This window comes from Perca flavescens, chromosome 4, assembly GCF_004354835.1.
Source record: "Perca flavescens isolate YP-PL-M2 chromosome 4, PFLA_1.0, whole genome shotgun sequence".
Lineage (NCBI taxonomy): Eukaryota > Metazoa > Chordata > Actinopteri > Perciformes > Percidae > Perca > Perca flavescens.
In genome coordinates this window covers 33,723,576-33,746,586 of record NC_041334.1, presented here as the reverse complement: position 1 = coordinate 33,746,586, position 23,011 = coordinate 33,723,576, and the positions used below count along the sequence as shown (strand labels likewise).

At 41.4% G+C, this 23,011-nt stretch overlaps 3 protein-coding genes across 3 annotated transcripts; 1 reads left to right on the top strand and 2 right to left on the bottom strand.

Moving 5' to 3' along the window:
- Positions 1-6,751: 6,751 nt before the first annotated feature.
- Positions 6,752-11,482, top strand: LOC114554791 (netrin-4). Its single transcript, XM_075447421.1, is given in 11 exon segments — positions 6,752-6,992; positions 7,552-8,045; positions 8,145-8,465; positions 8,777-8,903; positions 9,482-9,555; positions 9,557-9,671; positions 9,937-10,153; positions 10,279-10,406; positions 10,558-10,626; positions 10,836-11,006; positions 11,218-11,482. Coding segments are annotated over 11 exon segments (1,944 nt in total). The 5' UTR covers positions 6,752-6,901; the 3' UTR covers positions 11,355-11,482.
- A 548-nt stretch (positions 11,483-12,030) lies between these two features.
- Positions 12,031-14,151, bottom strand: chchd4a (coiled-coil-helix-coiled-coil-helix domain containing 4a). The gene is made up of 3 exons (XM_028576137.1): positions 13,974-14,151; positions 13,451-13,549; positions 12,031-13,357 (listed from the first exon to the last, which is right to left on the bottom strand). The coding sequence occupies exons 1-3, from the start codon at positions 13,993-13,995 to the stop codon at positions 12,984-12,986; spliced, it is 495 nt and encodes a 164-aa protein (XP_028431938.1). The 5' UTR covers positions 13,996-14,151; the 3' UTR covers positions 12,031-12,983.
- Positions 14,152-15,392: 1,241 nt separating this feature from the next.
- LOC114553916 (protein transport protein Sec61 subunit alpha-like 1) lies at positions 15,393-20,614 on the bottom strand. The gene is made up of 12 exons (XM_028575374.1): positions 20,477-20,614; positions 19,573-19,640; positions 19,411-19,476; positions 19,219-19,297; positions 18,845-18,976; positions 18,550-18,659; positions 17,920-18,073; positions 17,652-17,812; positions 17,323-17,520; positions 16,947-17,138; positions 16,781-16,857; positions 15,393-16,668 (listed from the first exon to the last, which is right to left on the bottom strand). The coding sequence occupies exons 1-12, from the start codon at positions 20,481-20,483 to the stop codon at positions 16,482-16,484; spliced, it is 1,431 nt and encodes a 476-aa protein (XP_028431175.1). The 5' UTR covers positions 20,484-20,614; the 3' UTR covers positions 15,393-16,481.
- Positions 20,615-23,011: the final 2,397 nt, after the last annotated feature.

The following is a 23,011-nucleotide window of genomic DNA, read 5'->3' as shown; positions in this document are numbered from 1 at the left end:
GCTCTACCCACTGACCCAACCTGGCCACAAGAGCAAATTACGTTTAACCATATATCCAGCTAATTTATATAGCTCAAGTTACTGTATTTTGTGAACAGTTAACTTCATTTAATATTGTATGTGCAGTTTCCTTTTGCTGGGTGCAAATGCTCCACCAAAGCAAGTTCCTTCCTGAGACCATTTTGAAGAGCCATGCTCGCTGCATCCGGAGCTTAGCGTGATTGGTTTAAAGAAATGCGAACTCGCTACAGCAAGTTGTCCAGGACAACTATGAAACTATATTAAGTAGTGTTCAAAGGGATCTGGCCAATTGGTCTGCGCTGCCGGCGTCACTACGGTCCACGATTGCTTTTGTTAAAATGAACATAGTTCCTCATGTGAATTTCTTAAGTACAATGATCCCCTTACCCCCACCAATACATTTCTGGAAGAAACTTGATACCTTAATTCGGAAGTATATTTGGAATAATAAACAACCTAGGGTAAAATACTCTGCCCTGCAACATACCACAAACACGGGAGGCCTGCCCCTCCCCAACTTTAAAATGTATCACAGAGTCTTTCAGCTATGGGCTCTCAGAGTGTGGATGGACCCCTCATCTACAGTTCCATGGAGATAAATAGAGCAAAACCTCACTGGAAGTCTAAGACTGCAAGACCTTGCCTTTGCAGGTGTGTGTCCAAAAAAGTGTATGCTAGCCTGTGGCCCTATTATCACCAACACATTGACCAACTTTAAACAGGTCGAGGAGCAACTACGCTACACCAATAAGCGACATTTGAATACCCCAATATGACACAATGCACACTTAATGTCTGGTAACAAACCCTTTGCTTGTAAGCAGTGGAGTGACAGAGGTATTTATACTTTAGACCAGCTATTCAATGAGAAAGGTATGTTGAATTTTGAAGACCTGAGAGCTAGTTTTGAGGTCCCCAGGACTTCTACTTTTATCTTCGATTAAGATCAGCCCTAAAATGTTATGGAGTGCCATGGGGAAACAGTCTTGAGGCGCACCCAGTCATTAAATGTTTGTTGATTTTCCTGTGAAAGGATTAGTGTCCAAGATTTATGCTAAACTGATGCAAGTATCCATAGGAGAACTCCCAATAGCAAAGAAATGGGAGCGAGAGCTGAGCCCTGAGGTGAACACAATTAATTGGGAGACAGTTTAGGACAATATTTTCCACTGTTCCAAGAACCCAAATCACCAGTATATCCACTTCAACATATGTCATAGGACATATTGGACTCCTCAGAAGAGATGCATCTCTAAAGTCATTCCCGCTCCCTATTGCACGTTCTGTCAACCTGAACAAACTGGAACTTTCCTGCATATGGTCTGGGAGTGTGAACAGGTGCATGAGTTTTGGAATAAAACAACATCAATAATATCTGATGTCATAGGATGTTGAATTCCTACCAACCCGATTGTTGTGATGACTCTAAATTACACCTGATTAGGAGACAGAGGAAAATTTGGCTAGCCGGCTCAACAGCAACCAAGAAAATGATAGCTCAGCGCTGGCTCCCCCCTCACTCGCTTTGTATAAAACAGTGGTTGGCGTATTTTCTAGACATAGTTGTGCTTGAGCTCTCTACAGCAAGGATTAACAAAGCCAGATCATCAACTATCAGCCTATGGGAAAGCACAGCAGCACATATATCAGACTTAATGACCTCAACCCCACAAGAATTAGAGGAGGGTGATTAGGCAAGGTGTGGTTTCTGTTAGTTTGTTTGTTTGTTTTGTTTCCCTCGAGACGACAGAGGGTGGGGGGTGGGAGAGGGTTTTTTTTCTTGTTCAATTTGTGTTGATCTGTTCTGTGCACCATCTGCTATTACCTGTCACACGGTGTGGAATTTGTTTTGTATGTCTTAAGGTGCCAATAAAAAAAAAGTTGATTATAAAAAAAAAAAGAAATGCAAACAACCCCTGACCGTTTTTTCTCCTATCCAGGAGTGTTTGCTATGTAAGTCAAGTCGCTATGTTTTCTCTAAGTGGGTGTGCGAAAATGAGCTGGAAGAATACAAAAGCAGTGAGTGGAATCTATAACTGGCATTCCAGTTTTGGGTGATGGAAAGCGGAAAGAAAGAGTTATTAAGAAATTTTGTGTTCATGTATGTGCATGCTTGTGTATGTGTTTGTGTATCACAAAAGTATATCTTGAGCTTGTTAGTCGATGACATCATAAACAGATGTAAAGAAGTCAGACAGTGACACAAGACCAGAGGGGCCAGTAGTGTGTGCAAGTGTGCTTGTGGGTGGGAGGTTAATTTGTTGTCCAATATTAAACAGGAGTTTCAGCTATAAATATCACTGCTCAGCTGAAGCCTCCTCAAGCAAGCCACTCTTTAATAATCCTGGCATTCCTCCTTGTTAAGAATTAATTAAGAATAAATGGAAACAGCTCAGCATAGTTTCCACACTTGCACATGACCACAAATCTACCCACATATCCACACACAAGCTCACAGATGCACACATTATTGGTTTGGCAAGCTGCCCAAGTGCTTCACTGAGGCCTTGATTTGTCATCCTGCCTCATCTGGCCTCTATCAGATTCTGGTCTGACAGCTTAATCGCCGTCATACATCCGCTCCCATCAAAGAGGCAACATGCAACCTAAACCTATCATGCTAGCACACTCACAACACAAAAAGTAGATGTGCACATGCATGTTAACCAACTTTTAACCAACGCTTTGAGCCCTCCATCACATGAGGATCATATCAAACATTTGCTGTAAGACACTTTCTTTGTGAGCTGTACACACTGATTACCGTGCTCATACAATGATAATAAATTCAAACAACACACCAACTCAAACTACCATAAAAGAAATACTGTTCTCTTGGTTTTATTGGACTTGAACTGTAGAACTTTGCAGTTGACCTATCACCTTGACCTTTTAACGCCAACTGACTGGCTTCAGGGTAAAGTATTTTGGAATTGTTGTATGATTTTAAAGGGTGCAACTGTAAGCATGAATTTCTTGGATCTGCAGTATACATCAGATATCAGGACTGTGTACTTTATATTGTAAGAGCAACAAGTCTTTCTCCAAAAGTTGAACAGGATAATTAACTCTGACCTCAGTGCTTAACTCAAGCACACCCTATTAACCATGGAACTTATTGGTTGCTCTTGTGGCCAGTGGATACCATCATATTAGATCCTACTGTGTGTCATTATAGTCTCCATAACAACAATACCATAACAAACTAAGACATTTAAATTAGACTGGAATAAACTTGATGGTTCCAAATCCACACACACACACACACACACACACACACACACACACACACACACACACACACACACACACACACACACACACCAACTGAATAGACAAATCAAGGTCTGATCATGTTGGATTGTGATCAACGCCTAATCAATCAAGTATCGTGTCGATATAGTATCCATAACAACAATGCCATAACAAACTTAGACAGTTTGTTATGTTTTTATGCTAAACTGAGTCATTTAAATTAGACAAATGAAGCTAAGCGTAAATTCTTTCAGGAAAACTTCAATAACTTCAATCACCTCTCTCTCTTCCTAAAACTTTTCAGCTGGTTAGAGGCATTCACTTTTCAGTAAACCTCAGAACTGGCCACAAAATTCATGATCCAATCACAGCATGACATCCTGCTTTAAATGTTTTCTCTCCGTTGCTGTCAGCTGTCTTTTCAGGCAAACGTGCAACCCTCCTCCTCCCCTTCCACCTTCGGTCTCGTCAACCAAGGCACCCAGAGTCCCCTTCCTGCAGACAGCTCCTTTGGTCGGTCTTCGGGTTCCTTCTCCACCATCACCAGTGTCTAGACTCCATCGGGGGAAAATGTCCTGTTTCTTCTACCCCTTTTAAGTATTATTTATACAATGGAGTCTAATCACCCAAGACTCTGCAAAGTTTTGCATATCTGCAACAAAGTCTCTCCTGATTGAATTAAGTGTTGTGTCGGGATAGTCAACCATTCCATAACAAACTGAGACATTTAAATTAGATTAGTATACATTTGATGGTTCCAAATCCACACACGCACACCAACTAAATGGATGTACTATTTGGAGAGACAAATCAGGGTCTGATAGTGTTGGCTTGTGAGGCCTAAATGCAGTCAAATCATGTAAGGAAGCAGCTTAATCCTCTTTATCCCTGCATGGAGGACTATATGAGCAGAGAAACTCAAAAACTGAAAGACGACATGAAGGGAGAAGGAGATGGAAAAGTGCGGGATGACACCATGTGCTCAACACACAAGCAGCCTGGACAAACATTGAGGATTATAAGGGCGGGAAGAGGGAGTCCCTGTTCATCTGACCCCGGGTCCTGTTAAGTCCTGTAAATAAGAGAAAAAGGAGCAATTAGAGAGGCAGTCACGGGGCAGGTAGGAGATCACCAGGACCTTTCCTGGCTGGTATTTGACCTCTCACAGCTGGGGGCCATGATGAATATACACACTGAACATTGAGAGAATGTATTTGCTGAGGTAGAAGAGAATGTAACACATGTTGTTAACTGCATTGTGGATTGTGTTGTTTATCCTCCTTGATATGCTCACGTTCTAAACTAGCACTTTATTGGATGTGGGCGGCTCTGCATTCCTTTATCCCAGACAAATACCCTTATTGTAATTACAATTTCAAGTCAATTAAGAATTCAATGTGTTTTGCATTTTGAAGGCAAAATGAGCAACCAAACATAGTTTACTTGCACTTGAACCAGCTGCTCTTAAAATGTTTAATGGCTTTGCTGCAAACCTTGACCTCAAACCTCAGTGACGTGAATTTTGGTGCCTTTGCAGAAGTCAGATATCAGTGTGTACGTACAGTACGAACTTCTTCCAGAACCAACCTGATTCTGTCAACGAAGCAAAACCGCAGCCGGACAACACTGATGATTTGACTATATGTTTTATCCATTATCCCTTTTCCTTAAACACCCAAATGCACACAGGTCCTCACATCCTGCAACCTGTGAAAATATGTGAATCTCATTGCTGTGTGTCCCATTGAGCCAGAACCAAATCCAAGTGAGTACAAAGCAGCCATAAAGTATGACTGTATGCCACTAACACAACCAGATAACAGCTAATTCCTCATAAATGGCATTACCCTAATCTCCCATAAAGCTATTCTTAGCATACTGCACCACTGCTGTGTGACGAAAGGAGAAACTGAGATGCCAGAAGATGGAGAGCCTCCGGGTTTTATTGTGTGGAGGGCTGCCAGAAACTATAGCTGGTGTTAAGAGTAGAGAGCAGGAGGACAGAGAGATGAAAGGAAAGATCAGCGAGGGGTGAAGAAAGACAAATGTACAACATATAGAGATAGGGAGATATATATGAGTTAAGAGACTATAGAAAACGGAATAAAAACCTTAGCAGGGAGATACCTTTAAAATCAACACAGATGGACAAATGTCAGATTAATAAGGATCGATGACTGGGGCAACATTATGTGAATCATATACTGCTTGCTGCTCCTAAACATTATATTGTATTTTCTGTCAGTACAAACATCAGACCATATGCCATTCCTTAGTAATTCTGCTTTTGTTCTCCATTCTGGTGAAAAGCGAGCAGGTCTGTAAACAATTTGTATGGCATTAAAGACATTCATGGAAACCAATCCAATTCTGTGCGTCCATTCCAATTTTCTGAGCCCACTGTATTTGAAGTTGAGCCATAAAACTAAAGAGACATGGTGTTTATTCTTTTGGGTGCCAGGGAGGGAAAATACATCAGGCTCAGCAAAGGACTTAGATTTCCTGACGTGTGTGTTTATTATCCAGTGCTATAATGAAGAATGGCAGAGTAATCTATCCAGTCAGGCATACAGATGGGAGAGAGGCCCTTTTCTTGTCCAAATCATTTGCATGAAACACCAAGCTGTCAGATTCTTTCGGTGCCACAATGCTCCATCAAGCTGCAAATAACTGCACTGAAGACTATTTTTGTCTCCCTTCTCAGGTTTCTTCCTGCTAGACTTCAAAGAGACCTGCAACTTGGAATTACTGCAGCTGAAAAACAGGAGGGCAGAAGCAGATAAACTAATTTCCTCGCCCCATTACGAGGCCCTGGTTAGTGGAGGGACCTGGTTTAGCTGGCATACGCTGTGCGGCTGGTTCACATTAACCGCGCTGACGAGCCCGTGCAAGTCGCAAGTCTGTTCACCCCTGTGCACGATCTTTAGTAGATTCCAATGGATACAATTCTGCCCAGAGTGGCGAAAAAAATGCACAATTCAAGATAGCCTTTTGTGTTGTTTCAGTACAACGTCCTCATCGTGTGTGTGTGTGTGTGTGTGTGTGTGTGTGTGTGTGTGTGTGTGTGTGGGTGTGTGGGTGTGTGGGCGGGGAGGACCATGGATAAATAGAGCCACACTCCTCTCGTGCGTAAACACGTAGAGCCCTGGACCTTGCTGGGACACGGAGCTCTCAGGTTGGCTGTGAATTAAGGAAAACCTTTACATGAATTAAATAGCTTTGTGAAGGACCTATCCTTTGCATCGTTTAGGCTAACACACTTTTTATCGCGCAAAATCAATGAAGACAAGACACCAGGAAATTGGAAACATTTCGTTATGTCAAATATGGAGCGTTCATTCTTGGGCTAACCAATTATCAATTTGCTGCTACGGGGGAACACAGTCCACTTTTGTCAGAGAGATGCCCTGGCTGCTCCTGAGGATGCTTTGAACTTCATAAAAGATTCTTTTAACATTGTTCCTGGAAGGGCAGAATACTCCTGGAATCATCTGCACTTTGCGCATTGCGTAATTGGCAGGGAAATATGCGCTTGTCCGTTAGGAAGGCTACACATAATGTTGGGACTAATCTCTGCTGGAAGGCGTTTATCGCACCACGTTTGTTGTAAACAGCAGAAACAAGGATGAGAGTGTTTAGTATGCGTGGGAAAGGTTGGCATCAGATGCTGCTGGCGCTCTGTTGGCTGTTTTTGGTTCTTACGAGGAGCGGAGCAGGTGAGACGCATCATCATGCTCTTTCTCTGAATCAGTTGCGTCATTCTGTCTGATCTGGCCTTCTCTTTTCCAGTTGAGGTTAAGCTGTGTTATTGATTTGGAGGACAGTTATGCTGACTCAGCTGCATTACATATTAATGAAATGATTGACCTAATGATGTCTGATGGTTCTTCATTTGCAGGTGACATTGTATTTGCTTAGAATTTGCAGTCCTAACAGTAAAGAATAAAGGCAATGCCTGTTTATAAATTAACCAATAAATAACAATTTGATAGCGGGGCTGTTTCTGTCTTGCCATTACATGTAACGTGAGAGTATTAATGCTGTCCAATGAGGAAAGGGTAGGATTCTGTGTCACATCAGAGCAAGCAGCAGTGGCACAATGGTCAGGCAAATCAAATATTTATGGTAAACACAATGAAGAGGAACTTGGTTTTGTCTATGATGTATGCTGGAAAGTGCTTTAAAAGCACTGATCTGAATACCCATATTATCACACTTAATAAATATACTCTGCTATATGTCATACGACTGACCATCCATCCCCCTCTGTGTCAGTTTCCAGATGTGTGGACCATGCCTGTAGTCCACCAATTGGGAACCTGGCTAGTGGCAGGACCCTCCTCACCCACTCGAGCTGCTGTGGGAACAGCTCCTTCCCACACAGCCCTTGCCCCCATCCTCCTGTAACCCCCCACCTCATCTGCCCCGAGGACACCCACCCATCTGCTCACATGACTGATGACCCTTTCTTGCATCCAGATACCTGGTGGGCATCAGGTGCAGGCACCACCATGCAGGAGCAGCAGGATGAGATCCGCTTGGACCTTGAAGCACAATTCTGTCTGTCCCATGTAGTTTTAGTGTTCAGGTCACCACGGCCTGCTGCCATGGCCATCGAGCGTTCAGCTGACTTTGGAAAGACCTGGGAAGCTCTTAAGCTCTTTGCACACAATTGCAGCATGGAGTTTGGTTTGCCTGATGATTTTACTCAGCCGGGGTCTTTGTGTACATCCCGTTATACCAGTGCTACACCCTGCAGTGGGGGGGAGGTAAGAGAATATGCACAAAGATGTAGGCTTGTGTATTATCTTTTGGCAGAGCCACGATGTTTGATTCAATGATGATTGGTGTTCTGTTTCTTCTTCCAGGTAATATTACGGACACTAGACCCAAGCAGTGCTAAAACACTGGACCCTTACAGTCCAGAGGCCCTCGCCCGCCTCACACTCACTAACCTCCGCATCAGACTGCTAAAAGCTCAGACTTGTCCGGCACCTTTAAATCCACCTGCAGAATGGACAAGCCCCACGGCCTCAGCTCTGACTTCCACATCCTCCACAGAAAGCTCAGCCTCCGCACCTTATGCTATTTATACTTTACTGGCCAGAGGGACCTGCCTGTGCCATGGACATGCTGAGCATTGTGTACCATACAACAGCAGCCAAGACACAAGACAGGAGAGTAACATGGTGAGTGGCTTTTCCTGCGCATGCAGGTGCGTGTCAAAGTAAAAGAACAACGGTCAGTGACAAAAAAAGACTATTAAAGAAAGTGTGTCTGTCAGTTTTTGCAATAGCCTGTGTTCTATTACAGTCTTGTATAACACACGTGTCAGGATGTTAGGTCCAGATGTAAAATGTACTTAATGATGGGTAAATTGCCAGTTAAAAGAGCTTTAAATAGCTTGATTTACTCTTCACACCACCTGCCTGTATCTATTTTATAGTTGTCTCCAGACAGCAGGTGTCTGTAACTAAGCAGCCTCAGATGTGTTTTCCAGGTGTCTGGGAGGTGCCTGTGTACTCACCACACAGCAGGAAATCACTGTGAGAAGTGTGCCCCGCTCTACAATGATCGTCCCTGGAGGCCCGCCAACAGCAGCAGTGGAGAGTCCAACCCATGCCAGAGTAAGTGACCACCACCAGGAATGCACAATACTCATCCTGCTGGTAAAGAAAAAAAGAGAGAGGAGCTTTAAAAGTGAATTAAATATGTAGTTCTTATTAAGCAGAGATTTAAATACATACTCAAGACTCAGACGTATTTAGGTTTTTAGTTGAGCAATATTATTTCCATACTTTGTTAAGATGTTTTATTTTTAATACAAACCAAAACAAAAAAATCCACCTTTTTAAGACATATTCAGAGATGGCCTCATACTGGTGGTCACACGAGGTCTATGCACCTTTGGTTCTGGGTGCTTGGACCCTGGTAGACCTTGCAGGTCTAGTCTTTACATTTTGACTGTCAATGTCAGCACAGGATGCAAAGCACTTTGACAACTGTATATTATATATATATATATATATATATATATATATATATATATATATATTATGACTGTAAAAGTAGGCTACACAGACTAAACAAAAATCACCCATATTTTCTGTTTGCTTTCTCTCTCCTCCCCACCCTGATGTCCTCACTTTGTCTCTCTCTCATCTCTCTAAATGCTACGACATCCCACACACCACTGTGACTTCAGAGTGCCAGTGCCACGGTCACGCAGATAGCTGTCACTTCTCTCAGCGGGCATGGCTTTCCTCCGGCGGCACCAGTGGGGGGCGTTTGTGATGACTGCAGACACGACACTGTCGGGCGCAGGTGCCAACGCTGTCGCCACGGCTACCACCACCACCCATCCCTGTCCCTTAACTCCCCCCACACATGCACACGTAAGAGACTTCAAACAGGGGGTCTCTTACTCTGGTGTGGGATTGGCTAATGTGTTATCAACCAGAAAAGCAAAATAAAGGAGGTTTCATAATTTATTTGATCTCAGTGGAATTAATTTACAGTTAGGGAGGTTTATGGATAAAATGAAAAAGAACCATAATGTCTTATAGCCCCATCTGCTGGTATATATTTGTAAATTTCTAATTTGACGATAGAAGAGAAAAGAGCAGCATACACAGCTGTATTTGTGTTTCTGTTTCTCAGGCTGCTGGTGTGATCCACAGGGCTCTTTGCCTCCTCGTCCTGGAGAGGAGAGACCCTGGTGCCACCCTAGAAGTGGGCAGTGCCACTGCAAATCTGGTGTAGGCGGCACAAGCTGCAGACACTGCCTGCCTGGCTATTGGGGTTTTGGAGAGGAGGGCTGTAAACCCTGCACTTGCACACACAGCTGTGATCCAACCACTGGGCAGTGTCTGGACAGGTTAGCCATATGCTAAATCCATGACCAAATTCTTTACAGACTAACACAAAAGCTAAAACTGAACTCAGTGTGGTTAATTGCTTACGATGAACCTTGACCTGATGGGTTCAATTCCACTTTTGCAGCTACTCAAATAACCAGGTGTTCAATGTGCCCATTGGTGGAAAAATCCCTGATCTGGATCACATGTTCACAGTAGAAGAAGAGGTACAGTGGTCAAAGGAGCTTGCCGTCTCTGCTCTGCATTACACAGGTGAGTAGTACTTTGATTTACAGATGTATTGCTCATTAACGGTGAAGTTCATCTGCATTGCAAGGCTTAAAATTGTGGAATCATAGTGTTTTATGCAGTGTAATTATGGAGATAAAAATGGATCGGAGCGTAACTCAATGTCTGTACACAGGAAAATGTAGCTGTAAGCAGAAAAAGCTGAGAAGTGTGTCTGACCTCTGTAAGACCAAACATGATTATGGTAAGAAATTATGATTTCTTACTTTTTTTTAACTTTGAAAACTGTTTTGTAAACTGTGATTCAATTTAATTGGATTTATAGTGTCAAAACACAACAGGAGTTATCTCAGGACCCTTTACAGATAGATTGGTTCTAGACCACGCTCTATAAATCTAATGATCTGTACTTGCCTTCTCAGTCGTCTGTTTTTCCTGTTTGGCCCATGACAGTGATCAAAGCCATTGTGCTGTCTGCTCATGACAAAGGCAGCCACGCAGAAGTGCAGGTCAAAGTTCGCAAGGTCCTTCGATCAAGCCAAGTGGCGCTCTACTTGGGAACCATCCGCATCTATCCCTTGCCGTGGACCAGCCGCGGCTGCACCTGTCCTATTCTCAACCCAGGTAAGACGAGATCCAGACAGACAAAGAGATGGGATTTGTAATATGGTACACAAAGCACGTTCTGTTCATAGTTTCAAGGTTTTCCTAAAGAGGCTTTAAGCATTAAAAGATTATTATAACAGTGACACAAAAGTTAGAATATATCAAACTAACACCACAGAGATAGATTTGTTATTAGATCAATTAACAATGTCTTCTTTTTTTTTACCAGGTATGGAGTACCTGCTGGCAGGCCCAGAGGAGGCTGGGACAGGCCGTCTACTGGTCACCATGCAGAGTGTGGTGGTCCCATGGACACCCCGACTTGGTCTACTTATATCAGAGAGCCTGAGGACTGGATGCACATGAACGTAAACCCAAAAACGCAGGACAGACTTCAGAGGATTTCTCAAGAAAATTTGAGTGGAGAAATCAGAAAAGGGACTGAAAACCACTGGACAACATGCTTTATCATCAGGAGGAAATTATCCAAACTCTCAATCAGTCCAGGTCACAACATTGAAGAAAGGTACTCACAACGTGTGAGTGTGTAACACAAAATAAAGACTAAAATTAATACCTGGATTTGTTAAGATCTGAGTTTAACAAATCTCTTATTCAATGTTTACCTCCTCTTTATTAGCAAAGAGAAATGTACAAAAGATTAAGGTAGTCGTATATAGAAAAATGTGATGGGGCAAAGCTCTTTGAATTTCAGATGGTTTCTAAAATATTTATTACTTCTTTCATAAATATTAAGTATAATACATTTTGAAAGCCAAATATAATTTGGATTCAATAAAATGCTATGAAACTATCATTACTAATAAACAGGCAATATAATGAACTGAAGTGAACGCTGTAAAATATTTGGTTCTGTCTTGATATACAGTCACACATCTTGCCCAACTTGTAAATCTTCTCTGTAATTCCTGTGAGAGAAGCTCGCATAAAACCTCTAAGACTTTCAACGTGTGAAAAAGGAAAATCACTGACAAGAGGGTGTTATGCTTTGACTTTAGAAGAAGCAAAAGGAAAATGTAAGTTGAAATTGTTCGACGATCATTTTAATGTGGACATGTTTGAGAAAAATCCATCAAGTCTTAAGGCCTGAATGTCATTGAATGGTGACCAAAGCATCCAAATGGAGACATCGAGACGGTGATAAGACAACAAAAACATTTATGCAGTGACAGTTAAAGGCGACAAGCCACTTTGGTCTAAGACGTATACAGTGTCAATTGACAAATAGGACGACCATAGCTCATACGGAAACAGATGGAGACCCTGAAGTTTCTACAAGATGTCAACAAACACAGCTAAAAAACACTTAATATCAATGTAATGGTCACTGAACAGAAGCTGAAACAGTAGCATTGTTTTCTTAACCACCTGTGTTAGGTCTCTCGCGTGATGGAAAGCAAAAGGGACTGTTAAGTTGTAGTAAGCGTCAAAACTGTCTTGAGTGGAGGTTAAATTCCTTAGAAAAGCTGATCATTGCTTGAATAAAAAAAATCTAGTGATTACGGTTAAGATTACTGTAAAAGTTTATGATTAGTGATAAATCAGTGCCGAGTGATATTCCTGGGCAGCAAACATGAACAGCACAACACACATAATGAACACTAACAAGCTCTTCTGATTGACATGAGACAGCAAATTAAAATTCCAATTGCATATAAAGTGAGTCTTTCAACTAATGTCCCTGTAGCAAATAGCTTGGCCTGCTTTCATTAAATCAAATTATTTATTCAACGATTTTTGAGTGCTCAGCAAACAAAGTAGCCTATACTTTTATACATGACGCTATGTTTCTCTGCATTCACAAAGTCCTTCTCTGATGGCCTGTAAATTCTGCCCATGAGCATCAGAGCTATTTCATTAAGTCCTCTCTATAGGCTTAAACAGGAGGAAAGACCAATCACAGCTGCTCATGGAGAGTCAGTTATGCTCGGCAGTGCTCGCACACAGAGTAGCCTGGGTGACAACCGATGGACCTTAGCTGGCAGTCTGATTGTCTATAAGCGATGTGCTGTCAGATGAGACAGCGGACTCGGATGTTGAAGTCGCCGGGGTAGAGTCAGTTTCAGGGGGTAAGGCAGAGCCCTCAGCCAGGGCAGCGGAGACAGAACTAGAGCTGGCCTCTGCTTGGGAGCTTTCTTTATCTTCCTCTTGAGGATAGAGCTCAGGGTACTTCTGCATGCACTCTTGCATGTTACGGAAGTTGTCGATACACTCTGAGCCCTTCACCTCTTCCTTGCTGTAGTGAAAGCAGGAAAAGGCCTCCTTGAACTGAGAACCACATGGTCCACTGGCCATGCCACCCAGGCATGGGCAGTTCCAGTTGATGTCTCCATTTGGAAGGATCAGACCTAAAAGAAAACAGACAGAGGCAAGTTTAAAGAATACCTGTATGGGGTAAGGAATGTTTGGAAGTCAGGTCCACTTTTTCCAAAATGACTAACCCTGTTCCTCATATGGATCATTGGGGTCATCGGCAATGAGCTCAGCGTTGCTGGGTGCTTCATGGTCCTCCTTGGTCACGAAGATGATGCGATCTTTACCTAAATGACAAACAACGACAACACAAGGATTACAACAGAGTAGCGTTACATATGCTGGTCGAGGGTAGTACAGCTGCTACAGTGACCTTTGGGGCGCGTACTATGCCAGAATCTTTGACCCGAGTTAACCTGCTCAGCCGTTTTGATAGCCCTGACAGTACCATCAGGATCCGAGCTAGTAACGTTAGCCGATTTTCCCCAATTTGTGACTTACGTGTCAAATGACTGCAGCGACTAGCTAGTGTATTAAGTCACTACAACGCCATAGCCTAATGCCGGAGGCTTGACATTTCTGACATTCATACTGTAATGTAATCTGCGTTAAATTAACGCTGTTTCTAGAAAGTTAGCCTAGCATGGCGGCTCGCTCGATGACATTGCCCAGACATGGAGTGAGAAATGAATGAAAGGAGATCGATATTACCCTCTTGCCTGCAGTACGACATGTCTGCCGGTGTCTTTGTCCGTCGAGCCTCGCCCTCGGTGGTAAAAGATGAACAGTGTGAGAGGAATTAGTTAACTGCAAGGTTCGCATTTGACTAGCTAAAGCTACCCGGCGTCCAACAGCCCCCCCACTGACGCTCTGATCACATGTGGGCGCACGAAAATGACGTCACTCGAGCGGTTTTGTAATATTAAATGTTTTTTTTACAGTCTATGTAATATATATATATATATATATATATATATATATATATATGTATGTATGTATATATGTATGTATGTATGTATATATGTATGTATGTATGTATGTATGTATGTATATAAAACTCTTATCCCACGACATCTCAGGGGGACTACATTTTTTGATACATTTAGTTACCAGTTACTTTGCATATTCAGATTACTAATACAATATATCAATCAATTCATAAATGATGTAGGCTATTATTATAGATAAAGCGACCCTGCAGTAAATATAAAGTGATTAAAACAGTGAGAAAAAAAAATTATGAACACATTAATGCATGTAATAATATAATTATTACAATCCAATAATATAATATAAATTACTCTGATATGGGCCATTTTGTATAATAATTACTTCCACCCCTGGTTTGAAATAAACTGAATTTACTTAACAATAATTTCCCATTTTAATTGTTCCTCCTGTTTTCCTGTTTAGTTCTATTACAGTCATATGACCTTCTGAGTCATGAGTTACACCTATACAATACACCCTTTTGAAATTTTCTCTTCATCACTCTCACATTACAGGTGATAACCATAGACTGTATAATATACAGTCTATGGTTATCACCTGTAATGTGATAACCAAGCTCACACATCCCACAGTCTAAAAGCAACAAGGCCCCAAGTTTTCATGTAAATAGCTAGCAGATGGAAAAGTGAATTTGGGACAAAAAGGTAAACTACAATGCAATATATAAATCATTTTAAATGTATTTTTTTTTCTAAATTTTTCGTGTATTCTTAATGATCACCAAATTAAATATCCATCAATGCACTGCCTCATAATTCATGTGTGGTGACTCATTCTTTAGATCATAGGGTGTCTAGAAGTAGTCCGAGATAACTGGACTTTTGATTGGTTTTACTGTTTTCATTGTCACTCACATTAAAGTCTATTTAGCAAAATTTTATATAGAAGGTTGCGGTTAGTGATGTATTGGCATACTGTGTACAGTTTGTTTAGCTGCATCCCCCCCTTATCGTTATATTTTAATCTTTACTAGCAGGTGTATTTTAAACCTATACAGTGACCTCTAGTGGAGAAAAGTGATTAGTACAAGCTGAGTTATAAACCCACCCAATGGACACAAACATGTCTACTTCTATGCACTAATATCAGAGCAACAGACCTAGTAAGTTGATAACTATGTTAAAGCTTGTTGCAGGGTTGTTTAATAGTCTTACTGCCCTTTAGTGTCAAATCCAGCTTTAACTATCAATTACTTCTGCTATGACCATTCGGTTGTTATGCCACTATACATTATTCATTACTTGACCAACAAATAGTATCCTGTAGTAAGTCACAGAACATGCAAGGACAAAGCACAACAAATGGAATAAAAACACAATTTCTAAGTATGTTGAAAAAAAAAAAAAAATCCTGTTTCTTTTTAATAACACAATTATGTCTGTTACATAAAGTAAAAACCAAAATGAAACCCCTTTCTTTTCATCCCTATCAAACCCTCCCTCATCCCGACCATCTCGGCAGTATTGTGCAGTGAATCAGTCTGGGAGTAAAAGAGCATAACGACACAGACAAACACTTTCCTTTGAGGACCAGGCAGAGACAGAAGACAAACACTGTGCCCTATATAAGACCAGAGTGAATATAAACATAGTCCATGATTTAAAATATTAAAATAAAAAAGGTAAATAAAAACCACCAACAGCTTGTCTGAGATTACCAAAAACCTTATCAGGAGTACAAGCATATTTTATTTATACTTTTAACATCCTACTATAGGCCCCTAGAAACCTCAAAGCAGGATTGCTACTGAAAGCAGGATTGCAGGATTGCTATGACATGGTTTTCTTTCAACTCCCCCGAAATGTCCAGACAGTACTTTCAGCTTGAAATAAGCACCAACACATTGTCGTTGTCCTAGTGTTCTTTGAACATGCTGCAATGAACAGTGCCTGAGGTAGGTCAAAGACAGCACCTCAATCTTGTGTGCTTTTAGGCATTCGTCAGCTGATAAGAGAGCCTGCAGAGTGATGGGTAATAGCTATTGGAGTAAAAGGACTGAAGACACACAATACTATGCTCAACGCTGGGAGTAACCAAAACGGTTTTCTCAGCATTGACACGCTGGCAAGGTAATGGTGGAAAACACAGGTGGTGGAGAAAAATGACCTATGCCAGCTGCAAAATGTACTGATTGTGCAAATTGCAAAAAAAAATGCAAAATAAAAACAATGATGGGGTGGATGCTTTGTGTCAGAAGGTTGGTGGTTTCTAGAAAAGCAGCGCTCCCATGCTGCCCATTTCGCTCTGCTCCTTCACAAAGATTTCAAAGTACTGGTAGATGATTGTCACAGCCAAGAGGATTCCTGTACCCGAACCAATGGCACCCAGGAAGTCAGCCATCACAGACAGCCCTCCTATGCAGAGGCCACCAAAGGCAGCAGCTGTGGGGATGTACCTGTGAATAGTAAATACATTATAAATACATGAAAATTCTGGAGGACAACTTTCCATATGCTGCAAGCAACAAATGTGAAACCTGAGACTCTGTTTGCAAGGTTGCTTTGTACCTGTTAAGCTCATGCACCATAGAGGTCTCTCTGTGTCCCCTCATTACCATCTGCTGCTCCTTTAGCTGCTTCGCCACCTGAGACACACAAAGTCATATATGCAGGTTCATTTCATGTGGGACTGACAAAAAGCAAGTTGCAAATGCTTGTACAAACACAGACTTACATCTTTGGCAGAGGATCCTGAGACCTCAATCCAGGTCTTGGAGAAGAAGGCGCAGGAGCCGAGCATGAAGACAATGTAGATAACCACGTGAACCGGGTCATCCAGGACAGAACCAAACGATTCTGGAGGAGAAAGGTAGTAGCAGAGACCGCCCACTGGGTAGGCCCGAGCTGGTCCACTACTCGTGGAGTCCTAAACAAAAAAGATTTTGTTAGTAAGATGCTGCAAGTCCATGGCTAACTAGAACACATGGAACCTGACTGTGCCCTTTATATGAAAATAACTACGACTCATTAATACAATCTCCAGGTCTTCAAACATATCTCAAAGACTGAGACTGGATGTGCTGGAGGCAAAGCATGCATTATGTACTTACAGACCAGGTTCCCAGGAGGTTGACGAGGAAGTTGCCACTGAAACGCGTTGAGAGCATCTGAGAAATTACGTAGAGATTGGAGACGAGGGCAGACTGCAGGATGATGGGGATGTTGGAGGTGTAGAACAGTTTGATGGGGTAGGTGTTGTATTGACCACGGTAGCGTGCTGACTTTATGGGCAAGTCCACCCTGAAGCCCTGGTGAGGGTAACAAAGTGTGACCGTGAGTAAGCGGATATTTGTTTCAAAACAGTGACATCCAAAAGCCTTTAGTGCAATAAAAGCAGGTAAGACACTGGACTGTATTTAGTTGGTGTTTACCAGCTCACCTGGAAGTATATGACCACTGCAAACACAAAGATGGTGGCGATGAGGTTCATGAGGTTAGGCAGGTTTTGTCTGTAGAAGGCCTCTCTCAGGGCACGCACCTTGTCTGTGCGGGTGGCCAGAAGATGAAAGAGAGCAATGATGGCTCCCTCAAACTCAGTACCTGGATAAAAGACAGGAGTTCCAGGGTTAGCCATTAAAACACAGATGAAGATGTATCTCCTTTATCCTCATTCAGCTTTAAAATGCGTTCGTTCCCAGTACCCATACCTCTGCCTGTGTTGACAGTGGTGGGGCTGAAGGCCTTCCAGACAATCGTCTCACAGATGTTGGTTGCAATGAAGAGAGAGATACCTGAGCCCAGACCATAGCCCTTCTGGAGCAGCTCATCCAGCAGCAAGACAATCAGACCTGCAACAAAGAGCTGAAGAAAGAGACAGGAGGTTTTGTATTGAGCCGATTCAGGCAGACAACCTGCTCTTTTAAACAACTGTGTACAACAAAATATTATGACAGTCACAGTGAACCAGCCAGTGTTTGAATGCTCTAATTTTGGCCTATCTCACAAAGGAAGATGATTAAGATGTCATCTTAATTTGTCTGTTTGCCTCGGGAAAAAAAAAAAAGAATGTAAAGGGAAAGTATTTACTGCACAAGAGCTAAAATGTTTTATATTTAACCTTAAGTGCTTCACACAATACACAACATTAAAACCAGGCTGGCTGACATACTACTAGAAAGAATGATAATTAAATATTTGGCTGTCAAATGTTATTTTAGCAGGTAACAGGTTTTTTTTTTTAACACCTATACTTTCAGACAAAAAATCTAAACTTTGGAAAAGTGTGCATACATTTTCAAATTTTAGGCCAGAGAGCAGCACTGAGAGTTTGTATTAACCTGGATGATGATGAGCAAGCATATCCCAGCACCCATCTCTGAAGGGTCTCCATACATGCCAGTCATAACATATACAATGGCCTGTCCAATGGTGATGATCATTCCAAACACTGCAAAAACACAGAAAAAATTATTTGCAATTGGCAATCTTGCATGGACAGCTACTACTGATGGTACTGGGAAACTGAGCAGAGTATTGTGTCTGCTATCTTCAAAGCAAATAAAACAGCATCACAGTTTTAAAAAGAATGTGACAAGTTCTAAAAATAGCAAAGGTAGTGAGTAGTAGACCTACATTTCTGAGCTCCATTGAAGAGGGCTCTGTCCTTGGGAGTGTCTCCCACCTCAATGATCTTGGCACCAGCCAGAAGCTGCATGATAAGGCCTGAGGTGACAATGGGTGAGATGCCCAGCTCCATCAGCGTACCTGGAGATAATCAGATTAGTGTCATGGTAAGCCTCAGTTAGTACAACAATAGCAGCAGCACCAGAAACAATTCCTAATGGCCTACGTCTCTTGACCTTTGACTCATCACATAAAATAATGAGATTATGTCAGGTCTGATAACAACACTGGAATTTGATTGTTTTTACTTGTTAGAGCTGCACAGGGCATAAAAAAAACTATGTGATTAACCCGGTTTAACATACACCCTACAATTCAAGCACCTCTGTTGGAAGCCAGGATTACTCTCATCCAGTAGAAGGGATCTGCTGAATCTGAAGACATGATGCCAAAGAGAGGAATCTGAATCAAGGAAAAAGATACAAAACAGTGTCATAAACCACACACATCATCATGAACATGAACAGAACCAGCAGCTTGGTTGTCATTAAGGTTTGTCATTAACAGATACTAACCTGGCAGCACACCAGAAAGATGAATAGTGTGATGGCGGTCCATAGTACCTTTTCTCTAAATTGAATCTGCAAGGATTAAAAAAAAAGTGCAGATGTCATTCAAATCCACTCATATATGCACAGTGTAGACATAATGCAACTAAATAAAATAAATAAACATACCTTTCGTTCTGGTTTTTGAATTTCTGGCAAGACCGCACAGAACGGCTTGATGACCTCCAAAAATTTAACTGCAGAAAGAGGTTAGCAGACATTAAAAGACATAAGTGACATTGCATTTACACCACACACCCGCAGTATCACGTTTGTTATCTTGAGGTATTGGTCTTCTTAAAATCAGGTTTAGATGCTACGTCATCACTAACCACCAGCTACAACAGCTGCCAACTGGTCAATGCAGCAAAAGCTGCATTTTCTTAGCAATATCTGGATAAACAAACAAATGAATAAATCTGAGCAAGGTTGGAGTAACTAGTATTCAGTTTGCAGTCATTTTTAGACCGATTCCGAATGAATGGGTGTTTGGTCTTGGAGTTGATCAGCTGTGTCAATCACTGAAATAGACTTTGACAGCAAGAGATTTAACATATGCCACTGAATTTTTTTCTGGCACTCGACGAGTCAATCTGGCATTGCAAATCTACCAACGTGCATATAAAAAACGAGAAGAAACCAGCTTCAAGTGTCTATACATTAACGTTAACTATCCTGGTTGCACAGTCCATTCAGCTAGCGTGATGCTAACTAAAGTTAACGTTCAATCACAAAACGAGTGAGGACACTTTAAAACAGGACGCTTGGACGAAGGCAAGAGGTTAGAAATGGGCTGTGAATGTGAAGCTCTGCATGTGTGTGCAAGCTATCTCAGAAAGACGGAATTTGAAAGCTTCAAATTAGCTCCAGTAATAAGCTAGTTACAACTCTCCACCTAGCGTTAACCTGCCCAAGGTTAGCTAATTAGCTTGCCGGCGAACGCTTTAAGTCCGTTATTGTTCGAGATTAAAAGGACGACAGGTATTTTTCGACTACCCTCAACACGTGTATACAAGAGAAGAATGTCACTTACTCCCCATAATGTCCGTAGGCCGAGTCTTGCGGTGTTACCGGTTCCAGTACGAGTGCTTAGCGGAGTCGGTGTGGCCCCATCCAGCAGCCGCTCCGCCAGAAAAGAGAGAGGAGGGACACGTCACCAGACAAGCCGCTAACACACGTCACATCTCTGAGGCAGAGGCCCATCACGCTGCCATAGACAGTATATAAGAAGCGTGCTGCACACACTGAAGGCTGTGTACAGTCCTATCATAGATATAAAACTGGTATACTTTAAAGTTGTGAATTGAATAAATGAATTGCGTGCTGAGAAAAGCGTTTTGGGCATTCAGCAGTATGGGGGCAGGGGGGAATTAACCTGCACACGCATTACATATATCTATGGTCGTATGTATGAAAAACATTTCCAGTCAACTCTTTAACATTTATAATTTACACAGAGGTCTTCCATCCTCAAGAAGGCGCCATAACTGTTTAATACAGTCTATGCTCCAGACTGCTAGCTTTGACCAGTAGGCTATGGTTTGAGCCGAGTCCTTCCACTGAGAAATGGATGTGGATGTGGATGATTATACAGTATATTATGAATAAAGGAATGGAATGGATGAAGATAAGTGACAATTGTATACTGAAAAATTTCCAGAAGACAGATGATACAAAACTGTCATAAATTTAGGCCTAACCACCAGTCTTGATAGATAGATAAATAGATAGATAGATAGATAGATAGATAGATAGATAGATAGATAGATAGATAGATAGATAGATAGATAGATAGATAGATAGATAGATAGATAGATAGATAGATAGATGCACTTTTAGTGTATCACCTAAGTGTAGCAGCAGCTAGAGTACTAGCTTACATTGTTAATATTTACCTTGTTGTTGTCCTTGTTTTTAGCTATAGGCCTAATAGGCTATCTATCTTTGTATACTTGGAGGGTAACAAAAAATCAGGGTCAAATTCCTTGTTTGGTCACAATTAGGCTACTTGGCCATTAGGCCATTAAAGCTGATTCTGACTCTGATTCTGATACCTTGGCATATAGTATGTACTATGACTATTATTGTTGTAATTACAATATATTGTAATGATTGTTGTGTGTTATTGTTGTTGTTATTTATGTTTTAGCAGTAGGCCTAATGTGCTATAAGAGGATATCAACTATTTAGTGGACTTTTTACAGTGGTGTACTTAATTTCAGAAAGCATTTAAGTTCTAATAGAATTCTGAGTGAAGCAGTCTCAGTTTTGTCTCATGCATCGTTTCTCTTGAAAAGTTCTCACCACTAGAGCTCAGTGTTGTTCCAAGTCAACTTTATTGTCAATTCTGCAATATGTGCCACACACGTGTGCGTGTGTGTGTGTGTGTGCGCACGCGTGGTACGTGATGTTAGGTGGAATTCTAGCAGATGAAAACAAAGAGAGAGGGAGGCTGTTTGTGTGTATTGATAATCATATTTCATCACTTCCACTACAGTGGTGGAAGAAGTATTCAGATGCTTTACTTAAGTAAAAGTAGCCTACTAATACCACACTGTAAACAACTCTGTTACAAGTAAAAGTCCTGCATTGAAATTTATTTATTTGTATTGATATTTTGAAAAGACCACAGAATAAAACACATTACATGTACAACACCTCATAACTTTTGTTCACTGTCCCATTTAAAAAAAAAACTGAAAACAAAGACAATAGACCTTTTTCACGGCAGACATGTTGACATGTCATAGTAGGAAAAGCACAGGTGTATTCAAAACCATTAATGATGGCTGCATTCCACTTAGGAGAGGTCCTGGTATTGTACATGCTGACTCACTGAAATAGTTTACTGGGACACTTGATGGAACTGAGCCATCGTTAAGGTTATCAATTTGAGCTGTGCTTTTCCTACTATGACAAGTCAAAATGTCTGCTGTGAAAAAGGTCCATATGTTATTACACAAAACAAGTAGAGTATACTAAACCTAAGTCCTAAACAAAGACACATGCCTCCTCTAAATTAAGCCAGGCTGCTTGCAGCTTCATCATGAGATACATTCGTGAACACAAAAACACTGGTAAAGACAAAATCAAAAACGTGAATGAGTATACTATTTACCTCTGAATCTAGCAATTCATAATATCAAGTGGCAGTAAAATTTAAGCCACAAATTCCCTCTATTAGGGCCAGAATGGAGCCCCATTTTGTTGAAAATATATTCTCCCCCCATTACTCTATGTATCGCGTTGAAATTTAGCTATTTTTGTAATCACCTTCATTTCATTTCTTAAAACAACAAGGGCTAGACAATTTCCAGGGTCTCCAAATTATTCTATAACCTGTTGTTATAGCCAGATGGATCCATAACCTCTTTGCTCATTCACAATGATATTGTCCAGTAACAAACCCAGAATACATAAATAAATTTATGTATTGATTTCAATTGTGATTGACACTAATTATTCAGGGGATTAATAACATCCTCCCATAGGTGCTCATTGTTTCACAGAAATACAGGATGTGTACAACAGTACTAGCTTCTTTCTCACATCTCCAGCAGGTGTGCTT